This window comes from Populus nigra, chromosome 3, assembly GCF_951802175.1.
Source record: "Populus nigra chromosome 3, ddPopNigr1.1, whole genome shotgun sequence".
NCBI lineage: Eukaryota > Viridiplantae > Streptophyta > Magnoliopsida > Malpighiales > Salicaceae > Populus > Populus nigra.
The window spans coordinates 1,008,566-1,028,909 of NC_084854.1; the positions used below are offsets into that span (position 1 = coordinate 1,008,566).

The following is a 20,344-nucleotide window of genomic DNA, read 5'->3' on the forward strand; positions in this document are numbered from 1 at the left end:
GGGCTACAATTTTACGATAGCGATTTACTTTTACATTGAAGAAGAATTCATTCTTTCGAATAGAAGGTATTAAGAGGAATTAGCTAAATTCTTCTGAATATATATATATATATATATATATATATATATATATATATATATATATATATATATATATATATATATATATATATATATATATCAAGTAAATGTGAGATATGTATTTTTAATATTGTCCAAAAAAAATTAATTTCAATTAATGTATAAACTAATTTAAAATACCTTTATCATAAATAAATAAAAAGTCACCAAGAGTGCACTAGCGTCTTGTAAGACGTGTATATGAAGTTGATGAAAATAAAGCTAAGTGCGTGTTTCGTGTTGTGAGGCACTTGGACGTTTTGGTCACATATGACAAATTAGTTGCCTCAAATCTGTCGGAATTCACCATCGTTTACGTTTGACTAAATCAAAGTATTTGTGATTAGTTATTGAATAATCAAGTTTTTTCCTAGCTACTACTTTCTAATTCTAGTTCCTACATGTTGCAAGGGTTGAGGTGTTTCTCAACAGTTTACCCAAATACATAACGATGACAAAAAAATGAGGTCAATATGGATTCATATTAACCAAATAATTTAGAGTTTTGAATTGAAATAGTATTATTTATGTACTATATTCTTATGTTCGTAGATTTTAAAAAACAAGTGTAGGCTCTCCCTCGGTTCAGATATCTCCAACACCTAGTGCTTTGGATGTTAGGTAGCTTGATTTAAAGACTAAATTAGTTTTGATTGAAAAAAATAAAAAAATAAAAAACTTTAATTTAAAAAAAAATGTCAAAACATCATCATTTTAATTCTTTTTTCCTTTTTAATTTTGTTTTGAGGTTGACCCTCTTGCCCTAACTTGTCCCATAACCCTGGTGAACCCTGACATAGTTTAAAAATTATGACTAACACAACAAATTTCAAGAAAATAATCCAAATGGTGGTGGTGGTGGTGTGTGTAACTGTTTTATAAATCATTCTTTCAATTTTAATCAAGGGTTTCATTTGGTTTGATGATGGATGCCTATCACAAGATGACTATTTTCTTCCATTTATTGTGATTGCTAAGAGGATAAATTAATAGCTGCAGAAACAAAAATGTATGAAAATATCAACTTCGATTTTAAATTCTATATTGCTTGCTTGTATACCTAATGCGTGATGCAGAAAGTCAGTTTGGATTGATTAAAGTAATTAATTCACGATTAAGTCCATCAATTCCAGTTTTGGTGTTCAATGATTGAGAAATCAGTCCCATCTATTGACTGTTACAAAGGAAATTTATTTATTAACTGCATGTTGTCAGAGATAAGCCATTATTTTAGTTTTTTCTTGAGATTCTGAAAGTCTCTATCCTTGAAAGAAATTAAAAGAACCAAACTTAAAATGACTGATCCCTAATCACCATCCACCACAGAAGTGCCATAAACTTATGGGAAAAAACCTTGAACTAGCAACTATAAATGAAGGTTAGAAATTGCTATAGCAAGAAGGAAAAAAAAAGAAGTAGAAATTGCTGTCAACAAATCTATATTGCTCTTTGCTGCTGGCTATAACGAAGTATTCCATAAACATCCACGATGCCTGGAGGGAAAACTGGATCAGTTGCCGCCCTTACTACAACTTTCACCACGACAGTAACATTGACAGGGGGGGTGAACAAGGGTCCAACGAGGGGAAGCTGTTTAAGTGGTTTTGCATGTTGGAGAACCTGCAGTGGGATTGCCATTAATAAATTACAATGAACCTCCAAATTACTAGATTAAATATGATATGAGTGAATCCTCCTCGTCGCATTTCAAGCATTTCTCCCATGTAAATGATGACACGGCAACAGAACACTCTTCAAAACTTGATTTCTGGTGAGCAGAATCATAGCATGCTCCTAAAAGACAAGTTGTGATCTCCATTTACCCCCTTAAAGAGTTAAACTAGACTGCTCAAGCGCTGAAGGACTAAAACTATGAATGAATTGCAAGGACCACAAATATTGAGAAATTGAAGTCATCACAGGGGGGGATTGCAGAGGCAATGGCTTTGATTGGCTAACCTAAATCTGCCAAAAGCTTCAGGATTGGATTTACGTCATTCAAGTGTTGTTTGGGATAACCTAGTAATCTAGGTAAATATACAAGGATGCACAAGAACTTACCATCTCCAACGGAGAACCCATTACACCAAGAGGTAACTTCACACTTCCAACATTGCGAGTTCCATAAATAAACCCAGGCTGGAGAACCACTCCTAAACAAGGAAACAAAACATATTTCATCAGATTTATTGTTACTATAATCCAAATTAATATAAGATAGCAATACGCTGTCAGCTACAAAAAAAAAAAACACATTTATGATCTATGATACTAACCAATACATGCACTAGCATTCTAAACTGCAAGATTTGACGATTAAATGCAGTGAAAAGAGTACTAAGTGTTGAAGTTTGCTTTAAGATGCTGCAGTCAAAGATCCTGTTTTTAGTTTATATTTTCCTGCAATAATAATAGCTTGTCCTAGTCAATAGGAATTTGTTAATCTGTTAGTTTGTTAACAGATCATGGCTTTATTTTAGCTTTTTCAGTTGTAATTTGCTTCTATAAATATGTACGAGATTGCTGACAACAATTAAGCAATTTTGTTTTAATTCATTCTTAATAAAAGAGTGCAGTATCAATATTGTTTTCTCTTCTATTCTCTTGTTTATTCAAACACACTTCAAACACCTCAAACTCCAGCAACTACAAGAAACACTTTTGTCAGATTTCTTGCTAATAAAACAATAGAAAACAGCCTCTGTTCAGATTAAAATCTGAAAATCTTATTTACTGTTTCACTGTTTTTAATTCAAACACTTTCAATTGGTATCAGAGCTATCTTCTTGAAGGGACCTGTAATGGAGGTTGAAACAAGTTTTTCTCACATATCTTCTCCTATCTTTGATGGAGAAAACTATCAACTGTGGGCAGTGAAGATGGAGACCTATCTAGATGCTATGGATCTGTGGGAAGCTGTTGAGGAAGATTATGAAGTGCATTCTCTGCCTAATAATCCAACAGTGGCTCAGATCAAAAACCACAAAGAGAGAAAAACAAGGAAATCAAAAGCAAAAGCATGTCTATTTGCTGCTGTTTCCACAACCATTTTCACCAGAATTATGTCACTTCAATCAGCAAAGGATGTTTGGGATTACTTGAAGAAGGAATACGCAGGAGATGAAAGAATTCGTGGCATGCAAAGTCTCAACTTGATAAGAGAATTTGAACTACAGAGGATGAAGGAGTCTGAGTCCATAAAAGAGTACTCAGATAAATTGCTTGGAATCGTCAACAAGGTAAGGCTGCTAGGTACAAGTTTCTCTGACTCCAGAATTGTAGAGAAAATCCTAGTAATTGTACCTTAGAAATATGAAGCATCCATAACCACCTTGGAGAATACCAAGGATCTGTGCAAGATCACCTTAGCAGAATTATTGAATGCCTTACAAGCTCAAGAGCAACAGAGGCTTATGAGGCAAGATTAGATTGCTGAAGGAGCTTTACCAGCCAAGCATCAGGACCACGGCAAGGACAAAAGGAAATTCATCAAGAAATTTCAGGCTTCAATCAATGAAGCCACTGCCAGCACGAAATCAAGGCAAAGGAAGAAACTCAAATAGAGGCTATCCACCTTGTAAGTATTATTGCAGAATAGGTCATCCACCATTCAAATGCTAGAAAAGACCTGATGCAAAATGTAACAAGTGTAATCAGCTTGGACATGAGGCTGTTATATGCAAGAATAAATTTCAGATGAGGGAAGTAGATGCTCAAATTGTTGAGAAAGATGATGAAGATCAGATTTTTGTGGCAACCTGTTTTTCAACCAAGAGCTCCTCAGAATGTTGGCTGATCGACAGTGGTTGTACAAACCACATGACATATGACAGAACCCTTTTCAAAGACTTGCAGTCCACTGAAATCATAAAAGTTCGAATAGGAAATGGTGACTATATTTCAGCAAAGGGAAGAGGAACCATTTCAATTACAACAAACTCAGGTACAAAATCTATTTCAGATGTTCTTTACGTACCTGATATTGATCAAAACTTGCTGAGTGTGGGTCAGCTAATAGAAAAGGGATTCAAAGTTATATTTGAAGATCATTGCTGCCTCATATATGACGCTGCTGGCCAGAAAATTTTACAAGTCAAAATGAAAGGGAAAAGCTTTTCATTTTTTCCAACTAAGAAGGAGCATACATCCTATTCCACAAATACAAGCATCACTGAAACTTGGCACAAGAGACTTGGGCATTGTCATCTCCAGCGAATGCTGACAATGAAGAAGAATGAAGTGATAAGAGGATTGCCTGCTCTTGCTGATCAAATGCCGAATTGTCATGCTTGTCAATTTGGCAAACAAAGGAGGCTGCCTTTTCCTAAATCTTCCTGGAAGGCATCTCAAAAGCTGCAACTAATTCACAAAGATGTAGCAGGACCTCAAAGAACACCATCACTGAAAGGTAGTCTCTACTACATTGTGTTCATTGATGATTTTTCAAGGATGTGCTGGATTTTTTTCTTGAAGTTCAAGTCAGGGGTTGCTGGAATCTTCTGGAAATTCAAGAAGATGGTGGAAAATCAGATTGGCTGCAAGATTCAAAGCATAAGATCAGATAATGGGAAGGACTATACTTCAGCAACATTTAATCTATTCTGTGAAGAAGCTGGAATTGAACATCGGCTCACTACTCCTTACACTCCAGAGCAAAATAGGGTTAGTGAAAGAAGAAATAGATATGTAATGGAGATGGCTAGGTGTATGTTGCATGACAAGGAGTTGCCTAAAGAATTCTGGGCAGAGGCAGGAAATACAACAATCTTTCTTCAAAATATACTTCCAGCCAAGTTTTTAAATGAAAGAACACCATTCGAAGTCTGGTATGGATATAAACCTTCACTGAACTTTCTTAAAGTATTTGGCAGTGTGTGTTTTGTCCACATTCCTCAGGTCAAGCGTGACAAGCTTGATAAGAAAGCACTTCCAGGCATATTTGTGGGATACAGCTTAGTCTCCAAAGCATACAAAGTGTATCATCCACAAACAAAGAAGATATCAATTACAAGGGATGTACACTTCAATGAAGATGAGCAATGGGACTGGAAGAACCTTCAACAGAGCACTCATTCTGAAGATCGAATAGCTCCTCAGTGGCAAAATGAACTAAAAGATGATCCTCCAGTTAGAGGCACAAGGCTGCTGTTAGACATCTATCAAAGATGCAACATTGCATTTTATGATCCTGCTGGATATGAAGAGGCACTCAAAGACAGCAAATGGAAGAAGGCCATGGAGGAGGAGCTGTCAATGATTCAGAAAAACAATACCTGGACATTAGTTGACAGACCTGAAGGCAGAAAAGTTATAGGAGTAAAGTGGATATATCGAACGAAGCTGAATGCAGATAACTCCATCAACAAACACAAGGCCAAGCTTGTTGTTAAAGGGTATGCTCATATTTTTAGTGTTGATTATTCTGACACGTTTGCACCTGTTGCTAGACTGGACACAATCAGATTGCTGCTAGCAATCTCAACACAGAAGGGCTGGAAAGTGTTTCAGTTAGATGTAAAATCAGCCTTCTTAAATAGAGTTTTACAAGAAGAAATATATGTGGAGCAGCCTGATGGATTTGTGATTCAAGGAGTAGAGGATAAGGTTTTCCTTTTGTAAAAGGCTCTCTATGGGCTGAAGCAAGCTCCTAGAGCTTGGTACAGCCGGATTGATGAGCATTTGTTAAATTTAGGCTTTGTAAAAAGCTTATCTGAGGCCACTCTGTATGTCAAACTAAAAGACAATGATGTTCTTATAGTGTCTCTTTATGTTGATGACCTTTTAGTGACAGGAAGTAATGAATTGCTGGTTGAAGAATTCAAACAAGAAATGATGAATGTGTTTGAAATGACCGATCTTGGTCTTATGACTTATTTTCTTGGAATGGAGGTCAAGCAAAGCCAGAATGAAGTCTTCATCTGCCAGAAAAAATATGCAAAGGAAATATTGAAGAAATTTCAGATGGAAGAGTGCAAAGCAACCAGCACACCAATGAACCAAAAGGAAAAGCTAAGCAAGAATGATGGGGCAGATAAAGTTGATGAAGGATACTTTAGAAGCATGATTGGATGCTCAATGTATCTTACAACAACAAGGCCTGATATTCTATTTGCTGTATATCTCTTATCTCGTTTCATGCATGGTGCTAGTGAATTACATTTAAGAGCAGCAAAGAGAATATTGAGGTATGTTAAAGGGACTGTCAGCTACGGGGTCAAATTTGAGAAGTGTCAAAGCTTCAAGTTGTATGGATTTTCAGATAGTGATTGGGCTGGTTCCCTTGATGATATGAGAAGCACTTCAGGATATTGTTTTAATCTTGGTTCTGGAGTTTTCTCTTGGTGTTCAAAGAAGCAAGAGATTGTAGCACAATCCACGGCTGAAGCAGAATTTATTGCAGCTACAGCAGCAATAAACCAAGCTCTATGGCTTCAAAAAATCTTAAGTGATTTGTCAATGGAGGAAAGAGAACCAACAGAGATTTCAGTAGACAATCAAGTTGCTATTACAATCTCTCATAATCCAGTATTTCATGGAAAGATTAAGCACTTCAACATCAAGCTTTATTTTTTACGGGAGGTGCAGAAAAATGATGATATTAAGTTAATTTATTGCAAGTCTGAAGATCAACTTGCTGACTTATTTACCAAACCACTTCCAGTAAGTAGGTTTGAGTATCTAAGGAAAATGTTAGGAGTTTGCACTTCTTAAAGCAAGGAGGAGTGTTGAAGTTTGCTTTAAGATGCTGCAGTCAAAGATCCTGTTTTTAGTTTATATTTTCCTGCAATAATAATAGCTTGTCCTAGTCAATAGGAATTTTTTAATCTGTTAGTTTGTTAACAGATCATGGCTTTATTTTAGCTTTTTCAGTTGTAATTTGCTTCTATAAATATGTACGAGATTGCTGACAACAATTAAGCAATTTTGTTTTAATTCATTCTTAATAAAAGAGTGCAGTATCAATATTGTTTTCTCTTCTATTCTCTTGTTTATTCAAACACACTTCAAACACCTCAAACTCCAGCAACTACAAGAAACACTTTTGTCAGATTTCTTGCTAATAAAACAATAGAAAACAGCCTCTGTTCAGATTAAAATCTAGAAATCTTATTTACTGTTTCACTGTTTTTAATTCAAACACTTTCACTAAGAAATAAAGGATGAAACTAATATATCATAATAGCATTTTACATGAAGGAAATTTTACAGTTTTCCAAATTCAAAAGTTTTAGGATAGCTTTCTCAGATTTCAGTTGCTAAAAAAGTAAAACGAATGACAGATATATAAAAGGTACAGATTACAATAATGGAAAGAAAAAAATTACCTCCATATGCAAACTTGGTCAACAACTCTGTTTCAGCAGCCTTCTACTTCAAACAAACCACAAGTTAAAAATTTACATGAGGTAAGAATGATAAGAAAAGGGAAAAGTAAATATCAAGGCACACTTGAAAGTGTTGATTCTTCTTGTGATATAACTATTTCATATCAAACAACGTATTATAAAAATCAAACTGTATCTACATATAATACGAACTAGTTTTTATAAAGCTTCAGAAAACAGTCCTTGTTTCCAGAAAAATGAAGATGAAGATGTGTCATGCCAGCCATCAGCATTATAGTGACATGATTCTAGATACAGCACTTGAAATAAGCAGTAATGAAAATTAGTACCTTTCCCTCATAATAACCTTGCAGCAAGTAATTGACCAAGCCAAAGTCAGCAGCAGAGATGTAAACAAATCTTTTTACACCTACAACAAATGAGCAGCCAACTATCAAATCAAATCCATTAAAATCAGTTCAACCCTCCAAATAAAAACACGTAGAACTGGAACCACCTACTCTCTAACAGGAAACTTATTTTGCAATGGTTCCTTTTCCCTTTGCTGCTATATAATCACCATTCCCAATTCAAGCCTTTGAAATTCTTGTAGGTTGCAATGTACGGAAAAGGCTCTTATCAAAAGTCACGTGATTTGTGCAATCATGTCAATGAGCTAATAATTTGAGGAATCTCTAGTTGAAAAACAAGTAGCTAAAAACATTTAAACTTCATCATCTTGGTCAACAACTTCAGTATTTGCCTCTTGGTTTTTAGGTTTGGTTTTGAAAATGACAACTACATGCACAAGTTGATTGCACTTGTTGCACCTTGCATCTAGTCTTTTCCAGCACTTGAATGGTGAATGATCTGTCTTGTCACAGTATTGACATGGTGAATAACCCTTTTTCAAAGATCTTCCATTGTTTTGAAACTGATTAGCATTAATTTTATTGCTTGAAGCCTGATTTTTCTTGAAGAATTTGTTCTTATCCTTTTCAGAATCTTGATGCGTGGTTGGTAAAGCTCCTTCTACATAACGATCTGGCCTCATAAGCCTCCGTTGTTCTTGAGCTTGCAGGACATTCAAAACATTCAAAAGTTCTGTCATTGTAATTTTAAATAGATCTTTTATATTCTCCAAAGTTGTGATTGATTCTTCATATGTTTCAGGCACTAAAACCAGTATTTTCTCAACAATTTTGGAGTCTGTGGATGTAGTACCAAGTAATTTAACCTTGTTAACTATAGCAAGCAATTTATTTGAGTACTCCTTGATAGTCTCATATTCTTTCATTCTTTGTAGCTCAAATTCTCTTATTAAATTCAGCATTTGCATGTCATGTATCCTTTCATCTCATACATATTTGTCCTTCAGATAGTCCCAGACATCCTTTGCTGATTTGAGAGACATGATTTTTGTGAAAATGATTGTTGAAACACCAACAAACAAGAACATTTTTGCTTTTGATCTTTTTATTTTTCTTTCTAGATTTATGTTCAACAACCAGCTAAATTTGTGGTTTAGGGAGAAGAAGATTATTTGCTGAAGAAAGCTCTTTATGGTTTAAAGCAAACACCTAAAGCCTGGTATAATAGAGTTGATGATTATATGATAAGCTTTGGTTCTTTCTTTGTGGCTTTTGATCTAAGTCATGATTGGGTTATTCAGTAATGGAGTAACATCAAAATCTTCTTCAACAACTTCTCAAAGATCTAATGCCTCCAAATAAGTTTTCATTTTCACTGCTAAAAGTAGATAATTCTCCTCATAAAAAACAAGAGGGGTTATACGAGAGAAGCTTGCTTCAGTTTTAATGTAGGCCCAGAGAAAAACACTGAACAGGGGAACGCAGTAGATGAAGAATATGGATTTACTGCACTTACTGTGTCAAGAATACAAACGTGAGCACTGTCTTAAATTTGTACAGGATGTTCTCTATTTATAGAGTAGTAATTAACTATTGCCTTGTCATCACATATTTCTTTCTATGAATACAGTATTCCTTATTTATATATATTGATTTGTTTCTGATATGAGTTAGCTGTAGTTTCCTTCTAAGAGGTCTGCCATAGCTGTAGTTTCCTTTTAAGAGAAGTAGCCGTTGGTTGAGGTAGCTGTTGATTCCTTATTATTTATCTTTGATCTGCCACAGCTATGATTTCCATGTATGGTTAATTACCATTCTGAATAGTAGCCGTTGGAGGTGTTAATTCAGATTGCTTGCTGACGAGGGTGAGTATCCTGTGCTGCTGCAGTTGCTGTCTCCTGCTGCTGCTGCAGTTGCTGGTGAGGGTAAGGATCCTGTGTTGGTGCTGCTGCTATCTCCTCCTGCTGCTGCAGAGGTGTTTTGTTGCAGTTAATATGCCCCTGAATACAAATTGCTCTAACATTAATTAATGATTATAAAAGGAAGAAAAGAAAAGAAAACAGGAGAGAATTTTATGATAATAGTCTGCTATTGTAGTACAGACTTGAGTTGCTATTTTATTCATTAAAACTTCATTACATTTACAGGAAGAACAATCAACCGAAATGCTCTAATAAAGCATCAAATCAGAAAATAATATCTTAACTAACTAATTTGTTCCTATAGACTAGCTCAATATTTATTTGATGATAATAGAATAGAAAAAACAGGACTCCTGGATTCCTGAAGCAGTCTTCAACACTAGGCAAATCTCTGGGTTCTTGTTAAGTTAGGACTTGTAAGAAAAGGCAAGAAGTCTATCACAAATATGAAGGTACAGAAGGTAATGCCAGATGCTCCTCAGTAACACAACTCAAAGAGAAAAACAGAAGGCAAGAAATATAAAGTAACTCAATTTCTGAAACCCAGTTTAATCCTACTTAAATCTTAGTAAAATAATCTCACTTACGTGTATTTTTAATACAGTAATTCTATTTCTTTACAATGCTAATGACTACTGGTGTCAGAAGTGTCAAATAATAACCTAAAAGTCAATTATTTTCATGGTCTATTTCCAAAGCTGTCGGTCTCTCCTGATTTCGGTTGGTAAGCTGATCGATATCTATACTACCTCTTGAGGTGCTTCCCTATTTGGACTAGAATCATAGCTTGCAGAAGATCGATTGGCAGGATATTCCGTGTGGACGGAATAGTCTGATGGGCTTGGCGCACACATAGGTGGCAGACTGATGCCATTTCTATCTTCCAGATCACTTCGTCTGAAAGTACTGGATGTCGAGTCCCTTTGAATGAAAATTCTAAAGAAGTTTTCAATTCTACTCCATTTTGAAGCTGTGGAATCAGAGGACCTCAAGACGTTTCTTTCTCGGTAAACAAACATGACTACGAAGATAATGAGAGCTAACAATGCAGCTAGTCCTGCAATTAAAAATAACCCCCAGAAACTCTTGAGACTAAGGCTATTAGATGAAATTGAGGGGCTGGAATCTGGACAAGTGCTTTTTTCGCCAAACCATGCACCCTCTATTTGCTTCATTTTATCTCCCTCGGTCACATTTAAAATTGCCCTCGATATATCAGCCACTAGAGGAGAACCTTTAGGGAAGACCTGAAGTTACAAAAAGAAAGGATACATGAGAAACTATGCACTTATTAGCCACAGAGTAAATGGAAATAACAAGATAGGAAAGTGAGCTTACAAAGCCAAAACCGCCGGTTTTAAATTTAGGATCAATCATGGTATATTTGGAGCAATATCTTGACAGAATGAGCTTTATAAATGCCAGTTCGTCGAAAGCTGCGGCAATACCACCATTTCCACTTCCTTTGGAGAAAAGATGGTGGCATTCTTCTGCAGAACTATACACCATGAGCTTGGACTTGTCGAACCCCAAGTCTAACAAGAGTCCTAGAACAAAAGAACCCTTCTGGTAGCCCACATACTCCCCTTTCTTAATGAGCTCCCTCACATCAGTAACTGTAGGCTGCAGCTGCTCGACGGTAAGTAGGCTTGCTAAACTGGCGGTGTAACTCTGCGTGAGGATCAACACAACAAAACACCAGATGATTATCACCGCCCTAGACAAGTTGCTAACCACTCTCTCCCCTGTAAATATAAACATAAAGTCAATTTGGTGTTTATATATATGGAGTGCTAGTACAACAGTAGAAGTAGAATTCACAAGGGAAGGGAGATTACGTTGTGCAAAAACCATAGTTGAGAAGGAAAACCAGAAACTAGTGCCAGCTTGATCTGAAGCTGACCCTCGAAAATCATCATTTATTCTGTGCTCAAGAACCCAGACCACAAATCCAATGAAAACAAAGAACAAAAAACTAGTCACCCAAAGGTCCCGTGTCAAAGGTTTCATGAAGACCCAAGCATTTTTGCTGTTGTTGTCTACAATCGGAACAATCATGGAGACACCACTTTCTGTGAAAGGCAGGGTATAGTCGAGTACAACGACCTGTTGTAGACAATAGTTATGTCTCCAACCACGGCATCATAATTCTGTTGGCAATAAACAAAAAATACTTCAATGTGAATGATATTCAAACTGATATAGTTACAAGAACAGAAAAGGAGAGAGCAAGTCTTACCTTCAAGTACACTTGATAGGCCAGATCGTTGTAAGTTCCAGCAGGTTCGCCCTCAGAGTTGGCAAAGGGGATGTACTCATAAGGCAAAGCATAAGGCAATGCTTTGACTACAGCATCAAAAACATCTACGCAGAATCCGGTGAATGTTGTGGTGTTGGAACCAGGATCTTTTGTGACAGCTACTAACTCACTGAAGCCAGCCTTCAGAGGCACTCCTATTTTCAACTTCTTCTCGTTTGTGGGAATCTCCCAACCCTTGGGAACCGCAGTTGTATCCCCAGGAAAAATTACAGTTGAAAATCTGGAAGTAGAAGTTGAATTCATACGTTTATTTATTCTCGGATTCATTTTTTTCACAAGTCCTTCTGTTGGCATCCAAAATCCAATCCCTCTTCCTCCATTTCCGTTCACATTAACTATCTGAAAAGCGGATGATTGCAACTGCCCATCAACAAAAAGGTAATCTCCTGTAAGGCCTTTGAAACTAGTGGTCGATAAAGCTTGAACAATGTTTGGACCATTTAAAGAGATGCCAAGAGTTGCAAGATCTGTTGATGAGTTGCTAGAAACATTTGCCTTTTGGAAGCCAAAATTTGTAGTGCCGGCTTTCTCAACTGCCAAGGCCAATGCTGTAGCGGCATCATAGGCCAGTAGTCCATAAATGTTCAACTCAGCATCAGTTTTATTTGGATTATCTCGTAGGAATTTCCTTTTCCACTGAGCTCGAAAATATTCAAACTCTTTTGTTCTTGGAACATAAGGTTTAATACCCAATACTCCTTGGATAGTATCGGTGACAGAATGATTTGGTGAACTCAAGAAATCAACACTCAGACCGTCAGTCATGATCCAAACATAGCCTTCACTCATCATTCCAATCTCTTTTGCTTTGGTGAAAAGCCGAGTGCCTAGAGAGGGGTACATATGCACAATGAAAACTCTAGTTTGCATTGTCATCAACCTATAAAGCTCCTCAACAATTTGATCATCAGTGGCCGATGGAGAAATGACACTCCGGTAGGGTACTCGAGCATCAACTTCTTGCAGAGCATCAATTAAATAAGGTATGATTCCCTCTCCATATTCATTGTCAATGTAGATGGGCACCGCTTCTCTCCATCCAAAGGCTTGAACTATAGCACTTATGGCATTCACTTGAGCTGAATCATTTTGTGTTGCTCGCAAGAAATATGAACTCCTGATGGAAGTAAGAGAAGGACTGGTTGCAGAAAAAGATATAATTGGCACCTGAGCTTTTTCTCCAAGATTAATAACAAAATTGGCTTGCATTGATGTTTTTGGGCCTAAGATTGCTTGCACTTCCACATTTTTTATCAAGTCCAGGGCTGCATTTCAAAAGGAGAACAGAAAAATTAAAGACTTCTGCAGCAGAGAACGATCAAGCAAAGGATCACAGTTTCTTATAGGATGATCATTCTGCAGTCACGTTTTATGATCTGTGAGCTCCTCTCTTTTAATTGCTCTACACCTTATGTTGGATTTGGTTAATGCTCTAATACTGAAGGGACTTGTGCATGAAATAAATATGTCTTTTGAACAATTTTATAGTGAATTTTTATTATTTAAAAAAAATAAGAAAAAATGTTCTTTTTATCTTTACTTTCTTGTCTTTTCTGTTTCGCAACTGTAACTAAACACTGCCTTATAAATTAAGAAACGGCATGACAGCAGAAAATTAACATGCTTTTGTCTAGCAATCCATGCTCTGCATTTCTTTCACTATCAATCCAAACTTTTTAAGCAGAGCATGAACTTTTGTTTTAACTTGATACCGTGGGGGGGCGCAAATTTGGAAAGGAAGATAGCCACAATTTATGATGACTTTTGTGTGTTTTGACCCACCTTTGTCATTTTTGGGTTCAGTACAATGAGAGGTTGAGGAAGAAATTCCTAGTAAATATCAAATAATCATCTTAATTCAAAAATTTAAGTTACTAGAATGGTTATATAAACCGGTTGGAGCGTGAATGGCTTAAGTAAACACGATCAGAAAGAGAGTTTGTCTAGATACGTGCAGGTTTTTCTGAGAATACCCTTAGCTTGAAAAGAAAAATATAACAAGCATGCAACGGTATATATGTTCTCATATCATGTCGATGGACCTGCGCGCATTTCTATGAACAAACTAGAGATTTGCAGGCCGAGAACCTCATCAGATAATTAATACAGAATGTAAAAATCTCTACTGTTAAAATGTTGCATGAGGAGGTTAATAATTAGCAGTAAGAAATGGTGAGCAATGATTCATAATTGGAGAAAAGAGATGAGAACCAAGAGAAGGGGCAGAGAGGGAACCTGCAGCAGCTGCACCAATAACATCTTTCTTTGAGTCCCTGGTGTTGAGGACCAGTCTAGTTTTGTAGTCACCATGAGAGGCATAGAAGTCTGAAAGGGCCATGTTGATGCAGCTCAAAGCAATATTGGCCTCCAAAGAAGCCAAGTCAAGAACCACTCCTACATTCACTGGGATTGTAGATGTTGTGTTCTGGGCCACCCCCATTTCTGAGAACAAAATCATCAAAGAAAGGAAGAAAAAGAAAGATAGAACAGGATTTAAAGAGTATTTTTTCATGATCATCTTGTTGTCCACCTATGGTTGACCTGATTCTAGCTAGTTTTCTTGGTTTAAGCTTGGAAGGAAGAATGTGTTATTTATAAGGTGAAACTAAAGCCTTGAACGAGAAGAAATGGGACCAGTTCTCGAGGAGAAGATTCGTGATTGTAATTACTAGGAAATTGCATGATTTGATTGTTTGAATCAAATCATATTAATAAATTGGGGACAGTTAACATTGATGGTTAAGAAAAATTGTTCCATTTAACATTGATTTTCTGAAATTAAACATTGGGCTAACATTAAGAGGAATTAGCTAAATTCTTATGAATATATCAAGTAAATGTGAGATGTGTATTTTTAATATTGTCCAAAAACGATTTAATTTCAATTAATGCATACACAAATTTAAAATACCTTTATTCAAAAAAAAAAGACACAAAGTGTGCACTAGTGTCTTATAAGATGTGTATATAAACTTAAAGGAAGTAGAAGTAATTGTGGATTTAGTATTGTGATAGATGATATTTTTCAATTTAAAATATATGAAAATGATTTTTTTTATTTTTAACATTGGCATATTAAAAACCCCTAAAAACCATTAATTTAACACTTTTTCAAAAGAAAAACAAAAATTAAAAAATACTTTGGACGTAATGTTCTAGCACAAAAACAAACAGTACTTACTAAATGGTTACACAATTGAAACGAAATACTTTATCCTAGCAGATTACTCCTTTCCCTAATTCCCCTTTTTAGAAATCATGTCTCCCTTTTTAAGAATAAATAAAAGATGTCCAAAACACAAATGGGGAGTACTAAAATTAGGGAAAGAGCTGGAAGAATTATTTAAGAAGGTGTCAGTCCAAATTAAGAGCTGGAAGAAGAGGATGGCAAGAGCTTTGCATCACAGTCAATGTCGCCGGCACATGTTCACGTTGCATGTAAGACAGAGGCACTTGGACGTATTGGCCACGTATGACACATTAGTTGCCTCAGATCTGTCGGATTCGCCTTGTTCTGGTCAGCGATAAATATCCCTTGTCTTATTGGTTATTTCGCCATCGTCTACCCTTGACTAAATCAAAGTATTTGTGATTATTATTGAATATTCAAGCTTGTAGCATGGATCCCCTAAACTCTTGAGGGCTTCGTTCCGACATCATCTAGAAAAATCATTTGAAATATTTGACGTGAATTGCTCAGCTAGAAAAATCAGTCAATAAGATAATATTGTTTCATTAATGTTTTTAGGTTTTACTAACAGAAAGCACCGGGCTTTTTGTTGGCAGGCAATCATTAGGTTCGAATTTGCCAATCATTTATTTTAGTTGCGGCTTCCTTCACAAGATTTTGTTTTCATGAGACATCGTCATCTGAGTAATTCAAAACATATATATATATATATATATATATATATATATATTGGATGTTCATTTATTTTATAGCTTTTACATATAAAAATTCGTTGTATGAATATATAAGTTACATATATAAAGGTTTATTTAAGAATTTGTAAAATTATATTTGTACCTTCAAAAAAAAAATTCTTCAAAAAAATAATTTAGCTTTAAAGATTTTTATTATGAGATCTACACAAACTCTTTTGATGGGGAGACATACAGGGTATGAGCTGGTTCTTATCATGTATTTTTATTTCATCAAACATGTTAATGGAACCTTTTTGTGAGTCTCCAGTTCACAAAATGCTTCGAGTCCAACTCCAACAGCTAACATTTTGAGAACTTACAGAGAAGAAGAAAACAGATGAAATCTTGATATTGATGATGAACTCTATATTGGTGAAGAAAACAAATGAACTCTCGATATCAACAAATCTATGTTGCTCTTTGTTGCTGGCTATAATGCAGTATTCCATAAACATCCATGACGTCGGGAGGGAAAACTGGATCAGTTGCTGCCCTTACTGCAACTTTCACCACGACAGTAACATTGACAGGGGGAGTGAACAAGGGTCCAACGAGGGGAAGCTGTTTAAGTGGTTTTGCATGCTAGAGAACCTGCAGTGGGATTGCAATTAATAAATTACAATGAACCTCCAAATTACAAGATTACAATATGATATGATTGAATCCTCCTCGTCGCATTTCAAGCATTTCTCCCATGTAAATGATGACATGGCAACAAAACACTCCTCAAAACTTGATTTCTGGTGAGCAGAATCATAGCATGTTCCTAAAAGACAAGTTGTAATCTCCATTTATCCCCTTAAAGAGTTAAACTAGACTGCTCAAGCGCTGAAGGACTAAGACTATGAATGAATTGCAAGGTGCATAGATGAGGACCACAAATATTGAGAAATTGAGAAGTCATCACAGGGTGGGGGGGATTGCAGAGGCAATGGCTTTGATTGGCTAACCTAAATCTGCCAAAAGCTTTAGGCTTGGATGTACGACATTCAAGTGTTGTTAGGGATAACCTAGTAATCTAGGTAAATATACAAGGATGCACAACTTACCATCTCCAACGAAGAATCGATTACACCAAGAGGTAACTTCACACTTCCAAAATTGCGAGTTCCATAAATAAACCCAGTCCGGAGAACCACTCCTAAACAAGGAAACAAAACATATATTTTTCATCAGATTTACGGTTACTATAATCCATAATATAAGATAACAATACACTGTCAACTACAAAAAAACACATTTATCCACGATACTAACCAATACATACACTAGCACTCTAAACTGCAAGATTTTGATGATTAAATGCAATGAAAAGAGTACTAAGATATAAAGGACGAAACTAATATATGATAATAGCATTTTACATTAAGGAAATTTTACAGTTTTCCAAATTCAAAAGTTTTAGGACAGCTTTCTCATATTTTAGTTGCTAAGAAGAGTAAAACGAATGACAGATATATAAAAGGTACAAATTACAATAATGGAAAGAAAAAAATTACCTCCATATGCAAACTTGGTCAACAACTGTCACGACCCGAATCCCGGATTCATGACCGGCACATAGGCAAGATTCCCCTTCAAGATTCCATACCTATGCGAACCCAAACTTACATACAAACTTATCCTTTAAACAACTCAATCAGATTTCAACGCATCATTAATAACAAAATTAACTTCATAATATAATTCGATTGTCTTAATACAAGAGTTAATACAAATTCATAGTTATGGAGTACTAACTAGACATAAAAAAAAAGTACTAATTTCAACAAAAGAGCAGGTTCTGAAGGTTCAACAAAAGTAACCTGCTAACAAGCTATAAGCCTGAAAAGATAAATAATGAGAGGGTGAGTTCAACAACTCAGTGAGTAGATAACGTTCAATATACACACACGAGGTAATACAACAATGAGAATATATATACAATTATGGCTCTAGGTTCTTATAGGAAGGTTTCTCAAATAGACCATAACAAGAATATCATAAGGTAAAGCTCGTCAGAAAGTCAAAATACATAAGCATGAGGCTCCGTACTGTGGGATGATCAGTCCACACAGGTTGATGACTCCCTCGACCAACTAGGGTTCAGATACGATGTGCACAAAGACTAACACTACCCTGTTAGCATGGGTATTCTGACTAGCATACCATAGGTTCATAATCATAATCAAACAGACATATTCATATCTCAAGGCACAGCTCATGACATCAATCAAATGAGGAGCTGTCAATTCAGAAGTCAATTCAAAATACATATTGGTTCATATCAAGAATTCAGATTCAACATTTGATCATGCTTTATCTTATCAAGAATAATAATCAACATATATATTATCAAAAAGCATGATCCAATTCATATTAACAAATCAAATATTTTTAATATTTCTCATGCGTATGGAAAATTATCCACTCACTTGACTCGAAAGAAAACAGAACTTGGAAGTAGATACCGAAGTAAATCTTACTAATGTTCCGCCGGTAGAATATCAAGATTATCTGAATAAAAAGGAGGCATATTCAAAAATAACTCGAAAGAACATACAACCTATTTAATACACTTAACTAAAGGTTTATTCCATAACCCTATATGTTTTTAAACTAAACTAGTAATTTTTCCTAAAACCCCAAAATTAAACAGTTTTTCCGAAATCTAATCCATAATAAAACAAATAATAAAATTGATAATAATTCATTAAATAACCCTCATTTATTCATCAAACTAATCTACAAAAGCTAATATTACAGCTAGGGACCAATCTGGAATTTATCATATTTTTAAGGGTCAAATTGTAACTTTTATCAAATTGAAAGACCAAACTAAAAATATCATAAATTCATGACTATACTATAATTTTGCCCATAATTCATCCTCATTTCTGTCCAGAATCTCTAATTATGCTTTAGGGACCATAAATTCATGAATATACTATAATTTTGCCCATAATTCATCCTCATTTTTTTCCAGAATTTCTAATTATGCTCCAGGGACCATTCTGGATTTTTTTCAAATTTTTAGGGTCAAATTGTAATTTTTGTCAAATGGGAGGACCAAATTGAAAGTGTTATAAATTCATAACTATACTGGAGTTCTGCCCATAATTCATCCTCATTTCTGTCCAGAATCTCTAATCATGCTCTAGGGACCATTCTGGAATGTTTCCAAATTTTTAGGGTCAAATTGTAATTTTTGTGAAATGGGAGGACCAAATTGAAAGTGTTATAAATTCATAAATATACTGGAATTCTACCCATAATTCATCTTTAATTCTGTCCAGAATCTCAAATTATGTTTCAGGGACCAATCTATAATTTTTCCAAAGTGAGGGACCAAACTGTAATTTTCACAAATTAAGGGACCAAAGTAAAATTTCATCATCTTCAACTTCAAACCCAGAATTTACATAGAAAACCTACTATTATCTCCTGATTTCTAACTCAAAATTCACCATTTACACAAATCATAACTCAAAATTATCATCTTTACCTAAAATCTTCCAAAATCAACTAAACAACTCATTACCCATAACAATCAACACATAACATTCAAATCAATTCATCAATAAACCCAGAACACAATCTTCAAAACCCTAACATTTATCAAAACAGAAATTTAAAGCTTAAAGAACACACATTTATACATAATCTTACCTTTAAACTTATTTTCTCCAACTCTCTTCTCCTTCCCTTATCTTTCCTTCTTTTCTTTCTTCTTCTTCCCCTTTTCTTCTCTTTTCCCGTTAGTTTTTCACTCTTAGAACACACCTCTCTTCTTCTTATTTTTTTATATTTATATTTATCAACTCTTTGTTCAATTACTACAATACTCCTTATTCATTTATATCCATTTTTAAGCCTTCAAGGGCTTTATTGCCTTTTCCTACTCATTTTATTTCAAAACATCACAACAAATCTGTTTCAGCAGCCTTCTACTTCAAACAAACCACAATTAAAAAATTTACATAAGGTAAGAATGATAAGAAATTCTTGTAGGTTGCAATGTACTGAAAAGACTCTTATCAAAGTCATGTAATTTGTGCAAGCACTGTTAATGAGCTAATGATCTGAGGAGTCTCTAGTTGAAAAAACAAGTAACCATAAACATTTGATCTTCATCACCTTGGTCAACAACTTGAGCATTTGCCCCCTGTTTTAGAGGTTTGGTTTTGGAAATGACAACTTCATGCCTAAGTTGATTGCACTTGTTGCACCTTGCATCTGGTCTTTTCCAAATGTGGATGATCTATCTTGCCATATTCTTGACATGGTGGATAGCCCTTTTTCAAAGATTTTTCCTTATTTTGCATCTGGTCTTTTCCAGCACTTGAATGTGGATGATCTGTCTTGCCACATTATTGACATGGT

The 20,344-nt window shown here is 35.3% G+C and overlaps 1 protein-coding gene, 1 long non-coding RNA gene and 1 pseudogene across 2 annotated transcripts in view; all 3 read right to left on the reverse strand.

Annotated features, from left to right (window-relative positions):
- Positions 1-1,522: 1,522 nt before the first annotated feature.
- On the reverse strand, positions 1,523-7,490 carry LOC133688742 (uncharacterized). The gene is made up of 3 exons (XR_009841198.1): positions 7,446-7,490; positions 2,182-2,273; positions 1,523-1,740 (listed from the first exon to the last, which is right to left on the reverse strand). It is a non-coding gene; the product is annotated as an uncharacterized LOC133688742 (long non-coding RNA).
- A 1,929-nt stretch (positions 7,491-9,419) lies between these two features.
- LOC133689168 (glutamate receptor 2.8-like) lies at positions 9,420-14,770 on the reverse strand (annotated as a pseudogene).
- Positions 14,771-16,186: 1,416 nt separating this feature from the next.
- Positions 16,187-20,344, reverse strand: part of LOC133688587 (uncharacterized protein At1g32220, chloroplastic-like) — a 58,513-nt gene continuing 54,355 nt past the window's right edge. Inside the window, exon 10 of the mRNA XM_062108120.1 lies at positions 16,187-16,573. Coding sequence (XP_061964104.1) covers positions 16,565-16,573 — 9 coding nt within the window. The 3' untranslated portion in view covers positions 16,187-16,564. The remainder of the gene's footprint in view (positions 16,574-20,344) is intronic.